General features: G+C 44.8%; 1 protein-coding gene across 2 annotated transcripts in view; it reads left to right on the forward strand.

Annotated features, from left to right (window-relative positions):
• NAV2 (neuron navigator 2) overlaps positions 1-23,716 on the forward strand; it is a 483,385-nt gene that overhangs the window by 441,352 nt on the left and 18,317 nt on the right. For both annotated transcript variants that reach the window (XM_060262207.1, XM_060262206.1), the window contains 5 exons: positions 8,083-8,236; positions 10,209-10,368; positions 10,927-11,027; positions 21,856-21,951; positions 23,378-23,546. In XM_060262207.1, the coding sequence (XP_060118190.1) occupies positions 8,083-8,236; positions 10,209-10,368; positions 10,927-11,027; positions 21,856-21,951; positions 23,378-23,546 (680 nt within the window). The remainder of the gene's footprint in view (positions 1-8,082; positions 8,237-10,208; positions 10,369-10,926; positions 11,028-21,855; positions 21,952-23,377; positions 23,547-23,716) is intronic.

Here is a 23,716-nt window from a genome sequence, read left to right on the forward strand (position 1 = left end):
CACAGGAACGCAATTCCGGCTGGCTTGGTGTCAGGGGGTGTGGCCTAATATGCAAATAAGCTCATGCTGGGCTTTTTCTACTAAAAAGCCCTGTGTGAAACAATGGTTCCATCAGTGGGTGTGGTCTAATATGCAAATGAGTTCCTGCTGGGCTTTTTCCTACAAAAAGAGCCCTGGGAATAACCATGTGTATTTTGCTGCTGCAGCTACAAATGCAGTGGAGACATGGCTTCCTCGTGGCAGGTTTCCCCATAGTTTTCCTGTCGTGGATCCCTTGCAGAGGTCATCTCCGCATACCCTGTGCTATGAAAGGCTTTTCCTGGTTTTTTTAAATATTAAATCAGCAATTGAATATAATTATATTGATATAGTATTATAACAGCATGTGTAACAGATTCTTTGAATTCCCAGCTTTCATTTTTACATGGGCTGCCCTTGTCTCAAACCCGGAAGCTCCAACTAGTGCAGAATGCTGCAGTCAGGTTGTTAATGGGTCTTCCCCTGAGGGAGCACATTCAGCCTGTGCTGAAAGTGCTGCACTGGTTGCCCATTGCATACCGGATTCGTTTCAAGGTGCTGGTTCTTACCTTCAAAGCCCTATATGGCCAGGGCCTGCATACCTTAGGGACCACCTTTCTCCGCATGTTCCCCAGAGAGCACTTCGGTCTGGGTCAAAAAACCTGCTTTCAATTCCCGGCCCTAAAATGGCCAGGCTCATGACAACTAGAGCCAGGGCCTTTTCTGTAGTAGCCTCACACTGGTGGAATGAACTCCCTGTGGAGGTAAGGGCCCTGCGAGAGCTTGTACAGGGCCTGTAAGATGACACTCTTCCACCAGGCATTTGCAAGTTAGATCACTGGCTACTATAGTTTCCAAAAAATATCTGGACCACCTCTTGCAATCTGCTCTGTATATAAAATCTGATCCATTAAGATCTGCTTTACGGAGAACACCTAGCTGGAATTGCAAGACAACACACTTAAGATCATAGCACCTGAAATGCCAGTTTTTATGTTTTATATTGCTTTTATTGTTTTTATGTTTTATTATATATCTATATCCATGCACATGCGTGACCATGTGAGCCGCCCTGCGCCGGCCTCGATGGAGAGGGCAGGATATAATAATAATAATAATAATAATAATAATAATAATAATAATAATAATAATAATAATAATAATAATATTAATAATAATACTTTTTATTTGTATCCCGCCCTCCCCGCAAGAATTGAATTAATTAAATAAATAATTTTTTAACAAAAGCCCCTTTCCTTGTGTAGTTATGGGAAATGCCCATCGTGGGGGAAATTCCTGCCATGTGGGCAGGACTGGGAAAATCTGAACTTTGCTACCCACATGACGGCCATTCGGGATTTGCCTGATCTTTCCCAAAGAAGATTTGCAAAAGATTGGGGAAGAGTCAGATAAAATCCTAGGAAATGCATGCACACATGATGCTGCTGTGGGAAGCAGGGGGAAAAAGCTTCTGAGCAGCACTGAACCTGCAACAAATAACCTATGTAGAAAGGGCACATATATATTTTTTCCATTTTTATTCAGTTCTAAAACCTTTCTCTCCATCATTGTCTTTCTGTTCAGGAAAGTATGATCTTTTCAAGAGAAATACCACAATTTGATACAAATGTCCCCATCTACCACAGTATTCAATATTTGTCTTCCAACTCTATTTTTGAATCCTTTCTAATCTTGCCTTGGTCCACCTCACTGAAAAGGCATTTACCAAAGTTTCCAAATACCGTCATTCTTTTAAACCCGTCCTTCTTAATCACTTCTAAGCTCTGATGCTCTATGAAATGAATGGAGCAAAACACATATTACAACAATATTATTCAGCGTCTAGGAGGTGAAATTACCTCCACCCACTGAGCTAGGTATGGGTCAGTTCTAATTGTAAATGTAGTTAGGAAGGGGATAAAAAGGTAAGGTAGTCCCCTGTGCAAGCACCAGTCATTTCCGACTCTGTGGTGATGTTGCTTTCACAACGTTTTCACAGCAGACTTTTTATGGGGTGGTTTGCCATTGCCTTCCCCAGTCATCTACACTTTCCCCCCAGCAAGCTGGGTAGTCATTTTACTGACCTTGGAAAGATGGAAGGCTGAGTCAACCTCGAGCCGGCTACCTGAACCCAGCTTCTGCCAGGATCGAACTCAGGTTGTGTGCAGAGCTTAGGACTGCGGTACTGCAGCTTTACCACTCTGCAGAAGAGGATACTCCAGGATAAATTGTATGAACTTCTTGCAAAAGTTTTAAAATGCAGTGTGTCTCTTCAGAATTCTTGTAAGTACTGACCTGGGAAAGTTCCTTCTTCCCAACTTCTGATTTTTTGAAAGGTCAGGTAGTGCATACTCAATTCCTATAGACCTGGTGAGAAGCATGTTTTTAATATATTCATAAGCAGAGGACCTGCAAAGACTTTTTGGGGGGGGGGGAGCATCTCCTTTTCCTCTCTTCCACTATTCCTTCTTTCTATTCTCTGAAAGCCCCATAGCATTTCCAGTTTTCCTGCTTCCATCAGTTCTTCTTACCCACCAGCTAACCTACATATATCTACACCCCCTGCTTCCTTTCCCCTTGGTGGTTCTCCCTGTGAAAACTCATGTTTCTGACTGCCAGACTGGGCTCAGCCTATTTGCATGGTGTTGGCCACTAGACCAGGCCCAATTGCATAGTGGTCGTTTTCGCACTCACCTTCCGCCGGCGCGACCCCCCTCTTCACCGCGCAGGATCTGCGCGGATTTCGCACTAAACGCTGCGGAGCAGCCAGAAAAGCCGGAAGCTCCCGGCGCAAAAGCCGCTCAAACTGAAACCGCCAAAAAGCAGTTTGGCGTTTGCGCGGCTTTTGCGACGGGAGCTTCCGGCTTTTCTGGCTGCTCCGCAGCATTTAGTGCGAAATCCGCGCAGATCCTGCACAGTGAAGAGGGGGGTTGCGCCGGCGGAAGGTGAGTGCAAAAACGACCAGTGAGAAACCTACAAGAACTTGCAGAGGGTACCTCACTTTCCCCTGTATCCCCCTCCCCATATTATTTCACCTTTTCCATCACCTCTTTTACTCCATCTGCATATCCTCACCTCTCCCCACTGTCTTCTCTCCTTCCCACCCACTAACCAACCTACCTTTTATCTGCCCCCAATTTCCAGCTGTATTTATTTATTTATTTATGCCCTGCCTCTATCAACAGCAGTGTTCCCTCTAAGCTGCGTTAGTGTGAGCTAGCTCAGTTTTTTAGCCTCTGGCTCACATATTTTTGTCTTAGCTCATAAAAAATGGCCTCAAAGCAAACAAATTTATGCAGTAGGTCACAATTCTAATGCAGCTCACAACTTAAATGCTAGTAGCTCACAAAATAGAATTTCTGCTCACAAGACTCCAAAGCTTAGAGGAAACATTGCTCCACAGTGGGAATCTAAAGAAGCTCACATCCTTCTCCTATCTTGTATTGTATGCTCACAACAAACTGTGAGGTATTTTAGGCTGGAAAAAGTGTGTGACTGGCCCAAGATCACACTGTGAGCTTCCATAGCAGAGTGGGTCAAAACTGGGTCTTCAAGATCCTAGTCTGACAGTGTAATCAGTTTACTATGCTGGTTTTTGTGAGGTGGCTGCTGTTGAGCAAAAGGCAGCTGAGCCTGGGTGAATCATGCATGTTGGGTGGTAGCTGGCAGGAATGACCCTAATAAGTCTTCCCTCAAATGCCAGAGTAGTCCTGAAAATGGCCCTGCCCCTCCCTCTGCCTTTTATTGAAAGAAACCAAGGCTTAGCAACCGCAATACTATTATGGTTGCCTAGCAACCCTCAAAATGGCTTGTTAAGGGTACAGACTCTGCTTTGTTATTTGGGTGTTTTTTAAAACTTCCCGTGTATTCTTTTTCTAGATTTATGATTTTTCGGTAAACCTGGGGCTTTTTCAGATTTGTAGAAACATCTTTCTTGTCTGTTTGTGGCCTCAACCTCCAGATTTAAATATCCACAGATGAGGTCACGTTGAGAATTAAATATACCTGCATTGAAAATGGGGATTAACTCTTAACTATCTTCCCCCAGCTGTTCATTATATAGTGATATAAGATTAGTGCATGTCTGAAACTGCTAGATCAGCCTGTGAAACATTGAGTGGCATTTAAACCACTTATGCATTGGGAAAGATTGCTGTGGGCTGACTGATTTGGAGGAGTTGAAGAAACTATCAAAAGTCTCTAAAGTGGTTCAGGAACTGGTGTAGATGTAAGTATTCCTTCCATATATAACCTCCTTTGCCAATATTCCACATAGGGTTGCAATACCCAGTTGGGGGCAGGGGATCTACTGGTTTGGAGGCCCTCCCCCCCACACACTTGAGCTGAGTGAAATTGAATCCGACGAAGACGGAGGTTCTCTATCTGAGCTGGGGTGGTCCAGGGGGAGGGGTTCATCTGCCGACTCTTGTCGGGGTGCCATTAATACCAGCCCCTAAAGTCAGGAGCTTGGGCATGCTCCTTGAGTCCTCCCTTACAATGGAGGCCCAGGTTGCGACCACAGTTAGATCCGCCTTTTTCCACCTTCAGTGGGCACGGCGGCTGGCTCCGTTTCTGGAGCACAACGACTTAGCAATGGTGATCCATGCTATGGTCACCTCAAGAATAGATCACTGTAACGCTCTCTACATGGGGCTACCCTTGACGCTAACCCAGAGACTACAGCTAGTGCAGAACACTGTGGCGCGGCTGTTAATGAGAATCCCTCGATGGGAGCACATTCAGCCGGTGCTGAAAGAGCTGCACTGGCTTCCTGTTGTGTTCCGAGTTAGTTTCAAGGTGTTGGTGTTGACCTTTAAAGCCCTTTATGGTCAGGGACCTGTCTATCTGTGGGACCGCCTTTCTCCGCATATTCCCCAGAGAGTACTGTGTTCAGGGACGAAAAATCTATTGTCCATCCCTGGACCAAAAGAAGCCAGGTTGTGTACGACACGAGCCAGGGCCTTCTTGGTGGCAGCACCAGAACTCTGGAACGCTCTCCCGGAGGCCATAAGGGCCCTGCGGGATTTGTCTACATTCCACAGGGCCTGTAAGACCGAATTGTTCCGACAGGCCTTCGACATTTAACCGAGAGAGAGCTGCTGAACATCATATAGAGCACCATGCAGAGTACCGATGGTCACCATCGAACTTTCAGAACCGCTATACTGTACTGTATTAATACAGCACCATGAAATGTTTTAAATAATTTAAATATGTAATTATGTTTTATGTTTTATTGGTTTTTAATGGAAGTAATGTGATGTTGTGAGCCGCCCTGAGTCCGCTTGCGGAGAGGGCAGGATATAAGCTTAACGTAATAAATAATAATAATAACACTTCAGGGTTATCAGAAAGCAGGAGGGGGGATGTCTACTGAGCACTCCATTATACCCTATGAAGATTGGTCCCCATAGGGTATAATGGAGAACAGATCCATGGGCTCGGGTATGAGTGTATGTTTTTAGCATCGCTTCTGGTACCTCTTCTCAAAAAACCCCCTAAGTTTAAAAAAGATTGGACCAAGATGTCCAATTCTATGAGACCCAAAAGAGGGTGTCTCATCCTCCATTATTTCTAATGGAAGGAAGGCAGTAAAAAGGGATGCAGTCCCTTTAAATGTTATGGCCAGAATTCCCTTTGGAGTTCAATCATGCTTCTCACAACCTTGCTCATGGTACACCCCCAACATCCCCAGATATTTCCTGAGTCAGACCTGGCAATCCTTATTCCACATTCTGTACAGTGAGGTGCAATGAGGTTTCATAGATATTTGCATTTTTAAGAATAAAGGCATTACAATTTTCGATATCATGCCATCAACCCATTTTCTAAAACATTCTTTGATCTCTAACCTCTTAATCTCACTTCCATCACTTTGAAACCATCCCATCCCTGTGGTACTGGATTTTGGTCAAAGTCATGGAATCTATCATATCTTAATGATAATGCCTGTCATCAGTCAAAACATGCTGTGAGTGTGACGAGTCTTGACAAGTATCTGAAGAGTCAACAGATGGCAGAGAATTTAGGAAAAGGCAGAGCACTACACAGTATGAGACTTCAACACCAATTTATTTGCCTGTTAGTGGTAACCATTATTGTAAAACTGAAGAGCACAGTGAATGCAGAGATACAGTGGCTGGTTCCCATCTGCCCACAGAAACATCTCTAGCCTAAAAGTTAGACAAGGAAAACTAAATTATACCAACATTCAAAATATATTATTCTCAATTTAATGCTCTCCACATGCTCTACTGCACAAGGAATCCTTGTACAAGGAAAATTTTGCATTCTCTACAATGGAGGGGAGCCATTTAATATGTTGTTCCCTTTATTTAATGGAGAGGCCCTCATGTATGTTGAGGTTCCATATGTTTATTTTAATATATGTGATGTTATATATATTTAAGCAAGGTAGTTCAAAGTAGATAAGGTACGAATGGTTTCTGTTGTTCTTTACTAGTTTGCCATTTAGTTTGGAATGAATTTATTACTAACCGGCAAATCTCCAATGGCATTTAGGAGAAGTATGTGTTCTCGTAAAAACATCAATAACTTCAGTGACACCTTACTATCAAATACTTGGAATACTACGACTTATGTGAACAAGCATCCCACAGAACTGTGAACATTTGCTCCAGCCCGGCAGAGGGTCATTTGAGAATTCTGACACGTAACAGAGACCTTTTCCATATGCCAGTGCTTTCATATAGACAGCAAAGTGTGTGTGCAGCATAGTGGAAACAAGGGCTTCTAGATAGCAGCTTTCCCCTATTCTCCCTTTCCTGAGGGGGCGGGGGGGGGGGGTTAAACCAGCAATGAACATATTGCTACATCATTACATTAGTATGCCAGTTGCCAATTTTAAAAAAGAACATCAAAAGCCCTGTGACATGTGAGAAGGGGGAAGGCTTCTGCTAGGGCTGGAGCAGGGAAAATGGCTGTTTGTGGGCAAGACTAGGAAAATCCAGATTTCTCCATCTACACAGCAGCTAGCCCGGTTTTGATGGAGTCCAAGTTTGGGAAAGACTGCAGAAAAGTCAAAGGAAACCCCGGTGGTGTACAAGTTGAGGGAAATGCAGGTGGTGGCAGAAGCATCAGTGTGGAAGTAGAGGCAAAAGCCCTTTCTCAATGAACCCATGTGAAAATGGCCTGAAGTCATTATCTAGTGCAGATTTACCAGTCTTTATTGTAAAGGTGCTAGTATTATAACAATTGGAATTGTTGCAGAGGCTTTGCTCTAGTAAAAGAAAGATAATATTTTTAGAAGACTCCTGCCACTTTATTCCAGTAGATTTTTAACCTGTCATCTGAAATTTGACTTTGGCTTGTCATTTTTTACTGCTAAATAATTTGTTTAGGATACTAGTAAAGAGCACACATTGAAAGACATGCCATTCACAAGATGCACTCAGTATGAAAAAAATCCAGAAAATGGCTGGCTGTATTACCGCTTGTTTCTTTTTATGTGTAAGAAAGTAACTGAACCCAGTTCTCCATGAAAAGGATAAGGAGTAAAAGAAAGCTGGTGCCAGAAAAGTAAAAGCTTTTTAATAAAGTCTGAGCAGTTTAGAATGAACAGGAATGTTTCATGTCTGAAGAGGTGTAGAGTTCCAAAGCTCTACAGAATCGTAGCGGGAGGCCCAGCTGTGCATTACACCTGCTGAGTGCTAAATCTTTTTCTTTTTTTTTAAGTCCATCAATCTTAGAGTGGCTGCTGCTACTGTCTGTACCTCCTTAATTTACTTGGGATTTCCGGGCTGTATAGATTTCTCACAGAATGACTGTTCCCCACAGCAATTTAACTGCCGAAGCTAAGTATAGTTCACAGCCAAAATGGTAGTTTTGTGTCCTGATTGTATTAACTGCCAAGGTACTCTTCCCCCCCACCCCAACCTTCGGAGCAGGCTGAGACAAATTCTGATTATTGTATTCCATTGATCTCAAGGCTAGAGTCAGGCAAAACCTCAGAGAAAAGAAGACATTAAAGCTTTGCATTTGTGCTAACTTATAAAAAATTCATGTTCTTCAGTTAATTGCTCAGTGTTTTTTTAATCCCCCCAGGATTTCAGAATGTACTGATAGTGAAGCAGAAACAGTCATGCAGTTGCGAAATGAGCTAAGAGACAAAGAGATGAAGCTGACTGATATCCGTCTTGAGGCCCTAAGTTCTGCCCACCAACTCGACCAGCTTCGGGAGGCCATGAACAGGATGCAGGTAGAAAAGAACTTCAGTGTCCCTTGTGGTGTTCTGCAGTGGGAAAGAACTGCACACCGAAATCCAGACCTACAAACAAAAATGAGATCTTCTGTGTGAATGTATTTACCTGAGATTATATCCAATACAAGGCCCTTAAATCACAGGAGTTTAAGTTGCTACTGCTTATCAACAAAATGTGCATTTGGAGGATGCAGTGAAGAGCCTTTACAACGTTAGTCAGATTCTAGCACATCCATTCCTTTCTATGGCCTTTTTGTTGCATAGAAAATTACAAAGAAAATCTGATTCAGAAACCTCAGACAAGCCCGATCTCTTCAGATCTCGGAAGCTAAGCAGGGTTGACTCTGGCAAGTATTTGGATAGGAGACCTCTTTGGAATACTAGAGCCAGGAAGCAAGGGCAGGCTTTATTCAGCCACCTCTCTGAATATCCTCAAGGCCCCCAGAAGGGGTCAGTCACCAGAGGTCGCCATTACTTCCAGGTGTGCACACACACATTTTTTAAAACCCCCAAAAGTAGTGAGGTTGAAAATTCGGATTTTCATTCATTGGTGTTCACAGCAGCATCTGAAAATATATTTAATAAAGTACTTTTAAAAAATTAAAGTTGCAAAAATATAAAAAATCTTGAAAAAAATATAGTGAGAGGCCCTTTCACAAGAGGGACACATTGAACTCCTGTTTAAGAACAAATTGGGTGTGCAAAGGATGCTTGTCTGTCAGCCAGTCACACAATAAAAACTGCTGTTGGTTAACAGTACTTGAATCTATTGACCTTACTCTAAAGTCTTGCCCCATGTTTAATTTTTCCCCATCTCCTTGGCTTCTCTTCAGATGGCTTTTCTTACCTTCTCCATCATCTTTTCTCCCCTTCAGCTTTCTGTCTTCTTTGTTTCAGAAGGTAGCTATGTTGGTCTGCAGTAAATTAGAGTCCAGTAGCTCCCCCCCCTTCAAGTCACAGCTGATTTATAGTGACCCCTGATAGGGTTTTCAAGGCAAGAGACATTCAGATATGGTTTGTCATTGCATGCTTCTGCACAGTGACCCTAGTATTCCTTGGAGGTGTCCCATCCAAATAGTGACCAGGCTTGACCCTGCTTAGCTTCCAAGCCGCCCTGAGCCCACCTCGGTGGGGTAGGGCGGGATATAAATCGAATAAAAAAGATCAGACAAGATTGAGCTATGCAGGTCAGAGCACCTTAGAGACCAACAAGATTGGGGGGGGGGGGGGCTGTTTGTGGCAAAGGAAGCTTATGTGTCCCAAATGCCATTGGTCTTTAAGGTGCTACTTGAATCTACCTTTCTTTAGTATCTGCCTTGGTCATTTCCTCTCTGCCTACACATTTTGCAGACTTGTGGCCCCTGCTCTTTGTTTTTCTTCCATTTGTATCTTCCCCTTCTACCTCACCTTCCAGCTGTGTCCCTCTTGTCACGTGTCTGGCTTTGCTTCTGGCCATTCTTATGCAGCCTTCAGTTCTCACTTCCTCAGGTCCAGAGTCAGCAGCTGCATACATCTGCTTGCCAGTCATCTGGTGGCTCAGCATGACACCACCAGGCTTGGTCATGCCCCGCCCTTCTGAGTGATCAGCTTCTAGGCCAGAGGAGACTCCCACCTGAATGGGTCCTTACACACAGAATAAAACAGCAGCCATAATCCAAAGAATAGGCTAAAGCTGGAAATGAATAATATCTGTTGTTCAAAGGAGATGACAACTGCCCTTTACTTTTTAGAAGGGACAAACTTTCACTCTCCCTTCTCTCTCTTCTCTTCTGGATCACTTTAAATTACAATTAACATTAACGGTCCAGTCTGCTATATGATCCAACAATTGACTGCTCATGGGATGCTGTTAAGCACCTAAGTTTGCTACTTTTTGTTTGATAGAAAGTTTCTAGGCTGTGTCTAAAAATTGCAGAAAGTTTGTGTGCTTTCCATTTCCTTCACTGGCAGTCTGTTTTTTCTAATCCAGAGTGAGATTGAGAAACTAAAAGCAGAAAATGACCGCCTGAAATCTGAAAACCAAGGCAGTTGCAGCAGGGCCCAGTCTCAGGTTTCTATTTCATCTTCACCACGGCAGTCTATGGGCCTTTCACAACACAGTCTAAATCTCACAGAGTCAGCTAGTCTTGGTGAGTATATGTGACAGACAAGAGGCAAGTTTCATCCTGTAGCTGTAAAAAAATTAAAAGCACTGGAATAAATCCTTCCATTACAATGTCAGAAGCAGTAGCTCTCTTGTGTTTCAAGAATACAGCTTGCTATGTATGACTTCAGCTGCGCAAGATTGTTTTTGCAGTCATTAAATTCTGCCCATTTTCTAGATATTTTTTTAAAAGAACATACCAGTGTTAAATTTTTTTTTTACATGGCCCCTGCGAATGTCTTTGGGGTATCTTGACTTTTGCTATACTGTAAATGGATATAAGATTGAGCATCCTGAGAATCTCATCAAGAAAGTCTCTAGGCCATATGATTGCAACAGTAGCCTCAGAAATCCAAGTGGAAGTTGAGAGATTATCAGTAGTCATGTGGTAGGGTTTTACTTATTCTATATTAAGTCTTAAGAACTGAAGACTACATTGTACAAAACAAGCCAGTATATGCCATTGCCATTGTGTATATTCACTACGGGCTGAAAAGCAATCAGCACTATAAGCTAAGAACATCACTTCATGTTTTCTGTTCAGACATGCTGCTAGATGACTCCGGTGATGGTTCTTCTCGGAAAGAAGGAGGCAGGCGTGTTAAAATAGTCATCAGCTTTCAGGATGAAGTGAAGTGGAAAGAGGTAAGTTGGGTGTGGATGCTTTTTCAACCTGTGTTGCCAGCAATGCTTGATATATGGGCTGGAGCTTTTTTTTGCATTCTTCAGGTCATGCAATATTTTATGGTGAAACTACCTTGAAAACCAGTGTGTTGCAATGGGTCAGGTGCTGCATTAGAATGGAAGAAATCCTGGTTCTAATTCCCACTTTATCACGAAGCTCATTGAGAGAGAAATCCTAAGGTCTACTCTGAATTCTATTCAGGTCTTTTCAATGGGGCTTACTCCCAGGAAAAGTGTTCTTAGGATTGCACTGTGAGTCACCTTGAGCAGTCATTCTGCCTCAGCCTAACCTAGCACAAAGGGTTCTTGTGAGGACAAAAAGGAGGGGAAAGCATCTTAGAAGACAAATAAAACTGCGATGGGCAAACTGTGACAGTTACTTTGTGCAAAAAAGCCTTTTGTGTTCTCGGGAGGAACAAGGAGGTGAGTCTACTGCGTGTATTCGGGGAATAATCTTGGTTTCTAAACCTCTCTTGCTGTAAGCAGAAAGCCCCAATATCAGCCAACTGAGGCATAATTTTCACTGTGAGGGTAAATCTGGTTAGACTGTGGTGTTTCAGGTTGTGCGTGGGGCTTACACAAGCACACCTTCCCCGCACACACCGATCTGAACCTGGCTCAGCCATCCATTGCTGAGCAACAGCAGGAGTGACTTTTGGCCACTCTTGGAGGGGAGGGAGGCGGCCTCCGGGCCCCCGGTATCTGCCCCTCCCAAATGCAGCTTGGCCCTGTCCCTTGCTGGGCAGTGGCAGGAGCAACTTTGGACGGCTCTTGGGGGCGAGGGGGGCAGCCTCCAGGACCCCGGCCTCCACCCCTCCTGAACGCAGCTCAGCCCATCCCTCTCCCACTTCAGAGGGAGCCGGGAAAAGGCCGCCATCTTCCCGGCTCCCTTTGAAGAGAGAGAGAGCTGGGCTTAGTGTTCATGCGAAGTGCATGTGAGAAGAACATAGAAGGGGGTGCCGGCGTAGGGCACCAGAAACTCTAGCACTAGGCCTGTCTCCAGAAAACAATTAATAAAAGATTCCATTTCTAACAGATAAAATTATATTAGAACAGAATGAGAGTTAGATATAAATGTGTAAAGAATATGTTAACGTTTGATACAACATGGTTTAACTGCTGCTATGCTATAATCCTTATCTGCCTACCCTCTCACTCTTGTGATCATCACCAAAAATTAGTCTGTTTCATAAATCACTAGTCTCTCAGTGCAGAAAAAGAATGAAAAGGAATTTGGAAGATTCAGAAACTTGTTCAGATATCTGTGTTAGTTTTAAGGCAAACCAATATAACCTTGCTCATTTCCAGCCCTGCTTCTGCTGCCAGCTGTTTAAAGTGTCTTCTGAAAGTCTCTTTCTGCCTATCTGCAACATGCTGAAGCTAAAGAAAATCAAATTATGTAGTACTGAAATGATTCTCTTAACTCTTAAAGACTTGGAGTGGAAAGACCATTTCATCTGAAGAGTTTCAATTCCTGGAAGAGCCATTTTGGTCTAATTCCTCCTAGGATTTTCCCCCTTACTACGTTTTTCATTGCTGCTCTTGATGGAAAATCTATTCTAGATTCAATGCCACAGCCATGGGGTTCTGTGAAGTCCCCTGCTAATGGCACAGTAACTAGAAATGAATAAAAGGGAAACTGAACCAAGCAGAAAAAGATTGTCAAGATCAGTCTTGTATAACCTGAAAAATGCCCTATGGCCCTTCTCTCATTCACTGGTTTTAAATTAACTTTTTAAGTAAATAATATTAGTGGGAAGCAGTCCAAGATCTAGATCAGGCAATGAAAAAAGCACCCATCTCTCAACAAAACTCACTTGCCAGCTTTAAAGAAAGTTTGTTGTGTCACATCAAGCATTTTTCTATTATACATTGGTGATCAATTAAAGTGTGTGGAATCAAGTGTCAAAGATTTTAGTAGAACTGCGGAGGCAGAAACATTCGGCTAATTCTGTGCTACCTGTGTTGGCTGCTGGTGTGTTTCCAGACCCAATTCAAGATGCTAGTTTTAACCTATAAGCATTGCACAGCCCTGTCCTCCATACTTTGGGGGACATTTTTCACTGTACAAGCCATTCTGCACTTGAAACAAATAGCAAAGCTATTGTTCTGAATCCTTTCCCAGGACTCTAGTTGAGCCAATCAGGGTTTTACTGCTGAGGCAGCTGTACAGATCACAGAGATTTACCTCACTCTTTGCTTTTAATTTCCAGGTGGCAATGCAAAACCTTCTTGTTTCAGAAGTCCTTAGAGTTTATTTTATTTGAACTGTTTTATGTTATTAGCTTACATCAGAGGTGTCAAACATGCACTTCAGGGGCCGAATCAGGCCCCCGGAGGGCTCCTATCAGGCCCCCGAGCAACTGGCTATCATCTGCTTCCTTCTCCCTATATCTTGCTTCCTTCTGCATAACTGCAGAAAACAAAACCTATTGTGTCAAGAAACAATTGACAACTTCCAAAAATTAATACATTATATTATAGAAAATATCCAGACCAAATACCAATATTCAGACAATAAATTTATTTATTTATTTAATGGACTTATATCCCGCCCTTCTCACCGAAGTGTCTCAGGGCGGCTTACAACATAATAATTCATATAATTCAATTTAAAACATTTACAAGTACAATTAAAACCATAATTAATAAAACAAGATAAAATAACCAGCGGTCTATAAGAGCATTTTGTTCCATCCAGAGATGTTCTCATTATCAGTTAGGTGTTATAGGCCTGCCGGAAGAGGGCTGTCTTACAGGCCCTGCGGAACTGCCCTAGGTCCCGCAGGGCCCGCACCGCCTCCGGCAGCTGGTTCCACCAGTAAGGTGCCGCTATTGAGAAGGCCCGATCCCTGGTGGATTTTAGATGGGCCTCCTTAAATAAATAAATAAGGAGTACTAAGACTCAAGTGCAAAGTTCAAATGGAGTCCTTCCATGGCATCAGCTTCAAAGGAGAAATTCTTTCCTTCACGCAACCACCGGTTTGAATTGCGTTCCGCTATCTTTACAGCTTCTTCATAAGCCAACTCTGAAAAGTTGAAATAAAGAACAAAGAACAACCCCAACTCTCTCGGCTTGGCTTCGCGAACGAAGATTTAAGAAGGGTGCAATAGTCCACGTCTGCTGCAGGCTCGCTGGTGGCTGACAAGACCAATGCGGGACAGGCAGGTCCGGCCACAGTGGCTGCAGGGAAAAGTCTGATTTAGGGTTGGTGCTGTAGCAGTGCGAACCCCATATAAACATTATCAAAGGATGACTCCGAAACAATCTTCATACAGTCTGTAAGGAGTACTAAGACTCAAGTGTAAAGTTCAAACGGAGTCCTTCCATGGCATCGGCTTCAAAGGAGAAATATTGGTCTGAGGACCTTTTCAGAGTTGGCTTATGAAGAAGCTGTAAAGGTAGCGGAACGCAATTCAAACCGGTGGTTGCGTGAAGGAAAGAATTTCTCCTTTGAAGCTGATGCCATGGAAGGACTCCGTTTGAACTTTGCACTTGAGTCTTAGTACTCCTTACAGACTGTATGAAGATTGTTTCGGAGTCATCCTTTGATAATGTTTATATGGGATTGTTCTTTGTTCTTTATTGTCTGAATATTGGTATTTGGTCTGGATATTTTCTATAATATAATGTATTAATTTTTGGAAGTTGTCAATTGTTTCTTGACACAATAGGTTTTGTTTTCTGCATCTTTGCTTATATTGTGTTGCCATTGTTTAATTGATTGTTTATTAATTCCTTCTGCATAACAGCTTGCTTTGCAAGGCTTGCTCAATTGCACAGGAGCTACAGAGCAAAATATTTTCTCCAGTGGCTGAGGCTCCTTCCCTTCCTGGTCCTCTGAGGAAGAAAGGAAAGAGCCAGAGCTTCCTTTGCTCAGTTCCCTGGATCCCATGGGAGAAATACAAAAAAAAAGTATCTTTAAGACCAATGAGTGCTAACGCTTTGAGCATGTTTTAATTTATATATATATATATTTGTGTTTGTCTGTGTTCTTTATAAAATTTATATCTCTGCTACCTAATCTTAAATAGATACAGACCCAGCCCAACAAGGTCTCATTTATATCAGATCCAGCCCTCATAACAAATGAGTTCAACACTCTGGCTTACACTGTTGATCTTCTTCATGGTCCCTGTATAGTCCCACACTTGGGTTTGATGCCCTGCATGAATCAGACCTCAGTGATTTTCAAAGCAGCGTCAGCGTCTCTCTTCCTGGCGGTCCTTCCCGCCCCCCCCCCGGGCCCGGCCAGTAGTGGTCACTGCGCATGACTGGGTCCAGGGGATAAGGACCGCCTCCCATTCAGTTTCTTTTTTGCCACCACCCTGTACGAACCTCATGTACCTCGCTCAGCATTTCAACCTTCGTTTCTTCTTTTTTCCTCTACGTTTCGTCGTCATCCATCTTAGTCTTCATCCATCTCGTCTCTGCCTAATATATATATATATATATATTTCTTCGTGAGTATTGTTCCCCCTCCCGCACCTACCCTGGCAGAAAGGAAAGGAGCTACCACCTTTTTCAAAAGGTAATCGAAGTGCTGGGCGAAACTCCTATCCACGGACGGTCACTCCCTGTGCTTATTCTGCCTGAGGGAGGAACACAACGTGGAACGTTGCACACATTGTAGAATTTTTGGGAAGCAAACTCAGAAAAACCGAGCGGCTAGGCTTCAAAGCCATCTCCTCGAGAACACCCTTATGCTGCACTCTGAGCCAGCCCGACAATCGTCGCCTCACCCCCCCACAAACAGTGGGGAGATTCGGCACGAGCAGAGACCACTCACAAGAAGAGGCACAAGACCGGGAAAAAGGAAAAATCTTGGCTGCAAGCCTTCACTGGCACCAGCAAAAATGCGGGCCAGCCTCTGCCAGCCCAGCAGCCGACCACAAAGCCGGCAGCACCACTGATGTCGACCGCATTGCCGAGCACAATCTCGACATTGATGCCGAGTACATCCTCGATATCGACCTCCTCAATGTCCTGATCACAAACCTTGACATCAACCTCGTCAACTTCAAGAACACTCCAACCAGCAAACCAAGCGACAACACAACCATCGATGTCGATCCTAACCACCCTAATTTTGATGACTATGGATCCTGACACAGCAGCAGTCATCGTCATCCCTGATGCAGACTCCTTCAAGACCAATGCAATTATGTCAGCCGTGGCCACCCTGGGAAGGGCCTTCGAACCCCACCAGCTTGACCGAACCAACTGGTTCCAAGATGTTCAGGCCCAACCTCACCTGCTCTCCCAGATGTCCACTTTACCACTCCAGGAGCAAGCCATAACCACATCACCAAGCCGGCCTATTTGCAGGCAACAGCCACCGGCCTCTAACAGACATCAGCCACTTCAACTTCCACTGGAATAACTGATGGACACCTCACCTCGACATCGAACCCCTTGACCTCGAGATAGCCACTTGAAATGCAGGAGCAGATCACGATCTCAGTATAGCCACTCAAAGGCTCAAAGCTGATCACACTCACAGCACCGATACAGCCTGCCTTACAGCCGATCATGCTTCCACACATACAGGAGCTGATCATGATCTCAGACCGAAAATATGACGGCTCCATGCTCACCGGTCCAGATCATCCAGGCCTCAATCCTCGTCATCCAAATAAGCGGGACGAAGGCATCGCCTCACCACACCAGGGGGCACGCTATGCACACTATCTGGATTCCTACCTCCAGACCAGGCTTCAGGCACTCAGAGCCACTGCCCAAAATGCGCCTCAGGGGAACCCCCCCCCCACAACAACAACCAATCCCTGCTGTGCTTGGAGACCACAGGGACCTCAGGAGCTGCTCCACAAGGACCCCCCACTCTATATGCCGGATGACCTATTCCCTGGCCAGCCAGAAAAGTCACCCGACCAGTCCCCATCAGTGTCCTCCTCATCTGATTCTGAGCCAGACAAGACTCAAACCGACTGCTCCCCAGACATCATGCCTTCCGAGGGTACCAAGGCCTATTTAGAGCTGATAATACGGATGGCAAAGTCCCTAAATATTCCTATGCACACGAACGCCCCCCAGGTCACAGACCTGGTGTACCAACTGGTGCAATCGGATCTGCTTCCTAATTCCTCCTCGCTGATGTTACCAGTACATCTAGCCACCCTCAAGGAAGCGTGGGACAAACTGGCCTCAACCCCTCAGACTGGAGGCTCTCTACAAAATCTAACCAGCAGATGCAAAATTCCTCACTACCTACCTGGCACCGAACTCTGTCATAGTCCAATCTGCCTCAAAAACCAAGACTACACAACAGCCGGCAACACTGACAGGGAGTGCAGAAAATTGGACTCCCTAGGTTGCAAACTCTACGCTACAATATCCACGCTGTTGTGTCTCCATAACTACCTTGCATACTTCGCAGCCTACATCTTCACCCTCGGAGCGAAATTTGCACCCTTGCTCTCCCAACTTCCAGAGCAGACACAACCTCAAGCCATCAACATCATCGATTTCTCTAGACTGTTAAAACAACAGATCAATTCCTTAAAGCGTGCTGTATCCTGCTCTTCTGGAGCAATGGCAACATCTATCGCCCTATAATGTCATGCATGGTTCCAGGCCACGATGCTCCAACTGGACCTGAAACAGAAGGTCGAAGACCTACCCTTTGATGGAGAAAGCCTGTTGCACTCCACTACAGATCAGGTACTTTCCTCTGTAGACGATGGCAGAAAGAAAGCAAGACATCTGGGTGTGAACGCCCCTGGACTGGCGAAGCATTACAAACCATGACAGTGGAAACCAACACAACACTCCAAACCATACCCTGCGCACCCAACTGACACCTGGAGATGGAGGACATCCACCAGCACAAGATCCTCCTTCACCACCAAAACTAAACAGCAGCCTGCCAAACACTCTCCCCAGAACAAACAATCTCTTTGACCCAATCGCCCCCCCCCCCGGTACTTCCGTCCCCAACTCCAGCCCCAGGACTCCTCCAACCACCCCAGGAATCAAACTCTGGAGCTCCCTACCACAGTGGGAGTCCATAACATCAGACATCTGGATCCTCACCATCCATAACATCAGACATTTGGGTCCTCACCATCGTCAGACTGGGATACGTGATCGAATTCACATGCACCCCTTGCAAGCCCCACTTCGTGTCCACACAGCCCTCCCCAGCACTAAGAGAAGAGGTGTGTACATTGTTATTAAAAGGGGAAATCGAGCGACTACCTTCCCCCCATAGGGGAAAAGATTCTACTCCAGGTACTTCATCGTTCCAAAGCGAGATGAGGGAAAGCGCCCAATTTTGGACCTTTGGGGACTGAACCTTTACATAAAACCCAGGAAGTTCCAGAGGATCACCCTCCAAACAATCCTGCAACTACTACCCTGAAAATCGTGGCTAGCATACCTGGACCTACAGGATGCCTACTTCCACATTGCCATCAGACCACACCACAGAAAATTTCTCTGCTTCACAGTTGGAAATGATCATTTTCAATATCGTGTCCTTCCGTTCGGCCTGTCAACTGCATCACGAGTCTTCATGAAATGCATGACAGTAGTGGCGGCTGCAGTGCACCAATAGACCACCCAAATATTTCCATACGTAGATGACTAGCTGCTAGTAGCCACAACACCATCCCAGTTGACCCTAGACATCACCGCAATGCGAGAACTCCTCTCCAAACTGAGCCTTTCAGTGAAATTGGAAAAATCCCACCTACAACTGACACAGGGCCTGAGCTTCATCAGGGCAGACCTGGACATGATCAACTATCATGCATACCTCCATTGAGACTGGGTGCACACACTGAAGATTCTGGTCCAGGCATTCCTGGACTCACCCAACCAGTCAGCCCGCACAATGCAATGCCTCCTAGGGCATATGGCAGCTGCGACCTCCGTAATACCCTATGCATGCCTTCACATGAGGCCCCCTACAACTGTGGTTCATGTGCAACTTCTGACCACACAGGCAACCTCAGTACATATGGTTGCAGATCCCAACCACGATACTCTCCTCACTCCATTGGTGGATGAATGACCACAACCTGAACTCAGGAATGCCGTTCCAGCAGACACCCCCATCAGCCACAATAACCACCAACGAATCTCTTTGGGGATGGGGAGCACACCACAAGAACCTAACAACCCAGGGCATGTGGTCACCTGCAGAAAGCCTTACACATCAACTGCTTAGAAATGCTGGCAGTCCACTGTGCTCTCAAATCCTTCCGGCTACACCTCCAAGGTTGCTATGTATTCATCCTCTCCGACAACACAGCCACAGTCTACTATATAAAAAGATGGGACTGTGTCCAGCAAACTCTGTCGCAGGGCGCGGGCACTATGGACATGGTGCATCAGACAGGCCATTCACCTCTCAGCAGTCCAAGTTCCAGTGTCACAAAACACCCATATGGACGCCTTCAGCAGAGTCACTTTAGACAACCACAAATGGGAGCTCAATAACTCCTACATACATTTTCTCGCAATGGGGCCCGCCCAGTGTGGACACCTTTGTGAACCTTCAGAATATGAAATGCCCCCTCTTTTTCAGTCGGGGGGAAGGGGCTCGGCAAAGGATGGGAACTCTCTTCTACATCGTGGATGGGAACTCTCTTCTACATCTTCCCACCTACCCCACTAATCATCCACACCATCCAGAAGATCATGGCAGACAACACGGACTGTATCCTGATAACTCCTTGGTGGCCATGCCAACCATGGTTCCCGACCCTACTCCACCTCTCCAACAACACTTACCAACGCCTGCCAACAGCACAAGACATCCTGACACAGCAAAACAGTGCGGTACTACATTACAACCTGACCCTCTTCCATCTGACAGCCTGGAGGATATGACCTCAGACCTCCCAGAAGCCGTCCAACATGTACTCATGAACTTCAGGAAACCATCTACGTGGAAGTCGTATTCTGCAAAGTGGAAACAATTTGCTAACTTCACGTGGCAGCAGGGCTGCAACCTGCTGTCCGCTCCGATACCAATGACCCTATCCTACCTCCTCGCACTGTCCAACTCTGGCCTCAGTGTCTCCTCCATTACAGTCTCCCTGTCCGCAATCTTGGCATTCCACCCCATGGTAGACAGCTGGATAGTGTTCTCTCACCTGGTGTCCAGAGGCTTCCTGAAGGGCCTGATGCATCTGAAGCTCTCTCTGAAGCCCTTTGTTCCCACCTGGAGCTTATCGTTGGTACTCACCCAGCTCATGAGAAAGCCATTCGAGCCACTAGGCTCCTCATCGCTTCACCTACTGTCATGGAAGACCGCATTCCTAGTCGCAATAACCTTGGCAAGGAGGACTAGCGAAATCTGCACCTTCTGCAGTGACCCCCCATATACAATCTTCTACAAAGATAAAGTTGTCCTAAGACCAGACCCATCCTTCCTCCCAAAGGTGGTATCTCCATTCTACCTCTCCCAACCGACGATCCTTCCCACTTTCTTCCAAGAACCATCCAACCAACTACAAAGAGCACTACACACCCTGGATGTATGTCGTGCCCTAGCCTTCTACCTGGACAGAATCCGCCCCTTCCGGCGGGACCAAAGACTTTTTATCGCCTATGGCAAACCGCAAAGGGGCGAACGCATCTCAAGCCAGTGGTTCTCGAAATGGGTGACTAGCACGATAAAACTGTGCTACGAACTAGCAAAGCAGCCCTTACCTGACACACTTAAGGCCCATTCCAGGAGGGCAGTCACCACCTCCTCGGCGTTCCTGCTGGAGGTCCCACTGGAAGACGTCTGCACTGCCGCCATGTGAAAGTCCCAGTCCACGTTCATGAGGCACTACTCCCTAGACATCTGCGCACAGAAAGACGCATCCTTCGGCTGCTCTGTCCTGCAGTCTATCCTGCAATGATACCACAACTGGAACACCAGGTGAGCACACAACACGCAGGCTTGTGCATTAACCTCTACTCTTTTCAGCCTCCACTACTATGGCCAGCACCCGCCATCCAGCATCACAGCTTGCTACTCACCCACGTGTGGGACTGCACAGGGACCACGAAGAAGATAAACAGGTTGCTTAACTGTAACTGATGATCTTCGAGTGGTCATTTGTGCAGTCACACATGACCCACCCAGCCTTCCCCACTGCTGGCTCACTCGTCAAACTACTAGAGATGTACTGGCCAGTGGCAGCTGGAAGAAACTGAGTGGGTGGCGGTCCTTTCCCTCCGGTCATGCGCAGTGACCACTTCCGACCGGGCCCGGTTGGGGAGGACTACCAGGAAGAGAGACTCTGATGCTGCTTTGAAAACCACCAAGGTCGGATTCGTGCAGGGCATCAAACCCAAGTGTGTGATTGCACAGGTGACCACTCGAAGATCATCAGTTACAGGTAAGCAACCTGGGTTTTTTTTCAGTTAATCGCTGTAATGCTGTTGTCTGATTCTCTGCAGTACTATCAACATTATCCTAGTTTTAGCACTCATTGTATAAGGAATAATTGCAACAATGAAGGAAATGTGGCTTGTTACCTATACCAACTGTGTGGTTTTAGGCTAGTACAGGTTGTACTAGAGGCCAGGAGTGTGACCTACACTTGAGTGAGGAAATTATGTGCTAATGAACCTCTTTGAGTAGATCTCCCATTATTTCTCCACTGGCATCTGTGTTGAAAATGCCCAATCCACACAGGTTTGGGAGGTTGGAGTAGCAGAGGTTATAGAGCATGCCAAAATATTTCAGATACAGATAACTTTTCAATCTGAAATAGCAAAGATTTTCCAAGTCCATTGTCTTTTAATACATAGTTATGTATTTAGGATTCTAGGAGTCGTCTCTTCCTAATTGGTTGTATTGGAGTCAGTGGAAAAACCAAATGGGACGTGCTAGACGGTGTTGTTCGAAGGCTGTTCAAGGTAAGTGATGACATTTTTGATGTTATTTCTAGTGGTGTTGCTTTAGTGCTTCCTATAAACTAACTTATTTGATTAAGGTTAAAAAGAAAGAAAACAAATTTTTAATGGTTGCACTAACAAGCATTAACAATACCTCTGAGTATACAGTGTCACTGGGCCAAACTCTTTGGTAGAGAAGGTATCAATTTCTGTCCTGCCCTGCCCAGCAAAGCCCCATTTTGCCCCCTGTGCTGCTCCAAGAGGGCGCATGACTCCCAAGAACAAAACTTCAGAGGGCTCAGCAGGCTGCTGCATTAAGGGGAAGCTAGAAAATTCTGATCCATAAGGTCTGAGGGTCATCTGATACATGTCATTTACTTGATATTATGATACTGACAACAGTTCACATGTAACCAGAATTTGCTGTTACTGCAGCCAGCTTTGGAAATCTTCAGACTTCTCACGTGCAGTTCAGAAATTAACAACCAGGGGTTTTTTGAAGCAAACCAAACTTAATTTTTTGCATCTGAATCAAAATGATAGCTTCTTCTCTTGCCATCATACCAGGACTCCAAAGTATAGTTTAATCATGATTTGGAATCTTGCAGATAAAAGTTATGGTTTGTAGTTCATGACTGAAATCAAACTATAATTTCCCACAAACCAGAAACGATGGATTACTGAGCCACATATGAAGGGAGCAGGGAAGAGAACTTCAAGGCCTTAGGGATGTCCAAATTTATTATTACATGGGAACTGTTTTACTGATGTCTTGATAATAAAACATTCAGTCTCACCTGATATATTCAATTACATTCCTAAGACCCATGCTTTTGTTGTAAAGTGTGAAGTGGCAACGTGCATTTTTCCCTTGTGATGAAATCCTAAAATCTACTCCCTTTGCACATTACATCACAATATAGATAAGATTAGATTAGATCAAAGCTTCTTCTAACATTTTGTCTCTAAAAGTAGCTCATCAGATGCTTCTAGAAACTCATAACCAAGGCATGGATTACGATAATCCCCTGTTATTTGTACCTGCCATCTGGTACTCAGAGGTGTAGTTCCTCTCATATATAATGACTACAGGAGTTTATCATTTTGTTGAAGTTCTCTTGACATTTAAATAAAAAATATAGATGCACAATAAGATGGCATAGATAATGCCTTTATTTGTAGCATTCCAGTGCTGAATTTCCAGAAGTTGCTTCTGAATTGCTGGCTGATTTTTGGCTAATTCTGTAAATTTGAGCTCAATGTTCAGTCAGAAGTATGTAAATATCTGATTTGCCTTTAATGAATTTGATTTTTTTCTACATATCATTGGTTGGAGAAAGCATCTTCATTCTGTGTAAAGCTATTTAGTTGTGAACTTTCATTATTAAAGCCAAGAAACATGATGGAAAGGTTTTTTATTTCCTTCTATTCCCCTCCCACTTCATAGGAATACATAATTCATGTAGATTCTGTGAGTCAACTAGGATTAAATTCGGACAGTGTTGTGGGATACAGCATTGGAGAAATTGTACGCACCAATAGTGCAGAGACACCTGAATTGCTGCCTTGTGGGTACCTTGTTGGTGAAAACAATACCATCTCAGTCACTATCAAAGGTAAGTTACAGGTGATCCATTTGTTATAGCTCTCTGTAATTACAGGCCTTGCCAAACTCAATGTTGGAGGAACCTCAGAGGAACAGAAAATATTTAATGAGTTTCTTTTGTTTTCTCAGTCTCTGCATGCCGTGCTTTCTTAGGTTGTATGTCTCCATCATGAGCAATTT

This window comes from Heteronotia binoei, chromosome 21, assembly GCF_032191835.1.
Source record: "Heteronotia binoei isolate CCM8104 ecotype False Entrance Well chromosome 21, APGP_CSIRO_Hbin_v1, whole genome shotgun sequence".
Classification (NCBI taxonomy): Eukaryota; Metazoa; Chordata; class Lepidosauria; order Squamata; family Gekkonidae; genus Heteronotia; species Heteronotia binoei.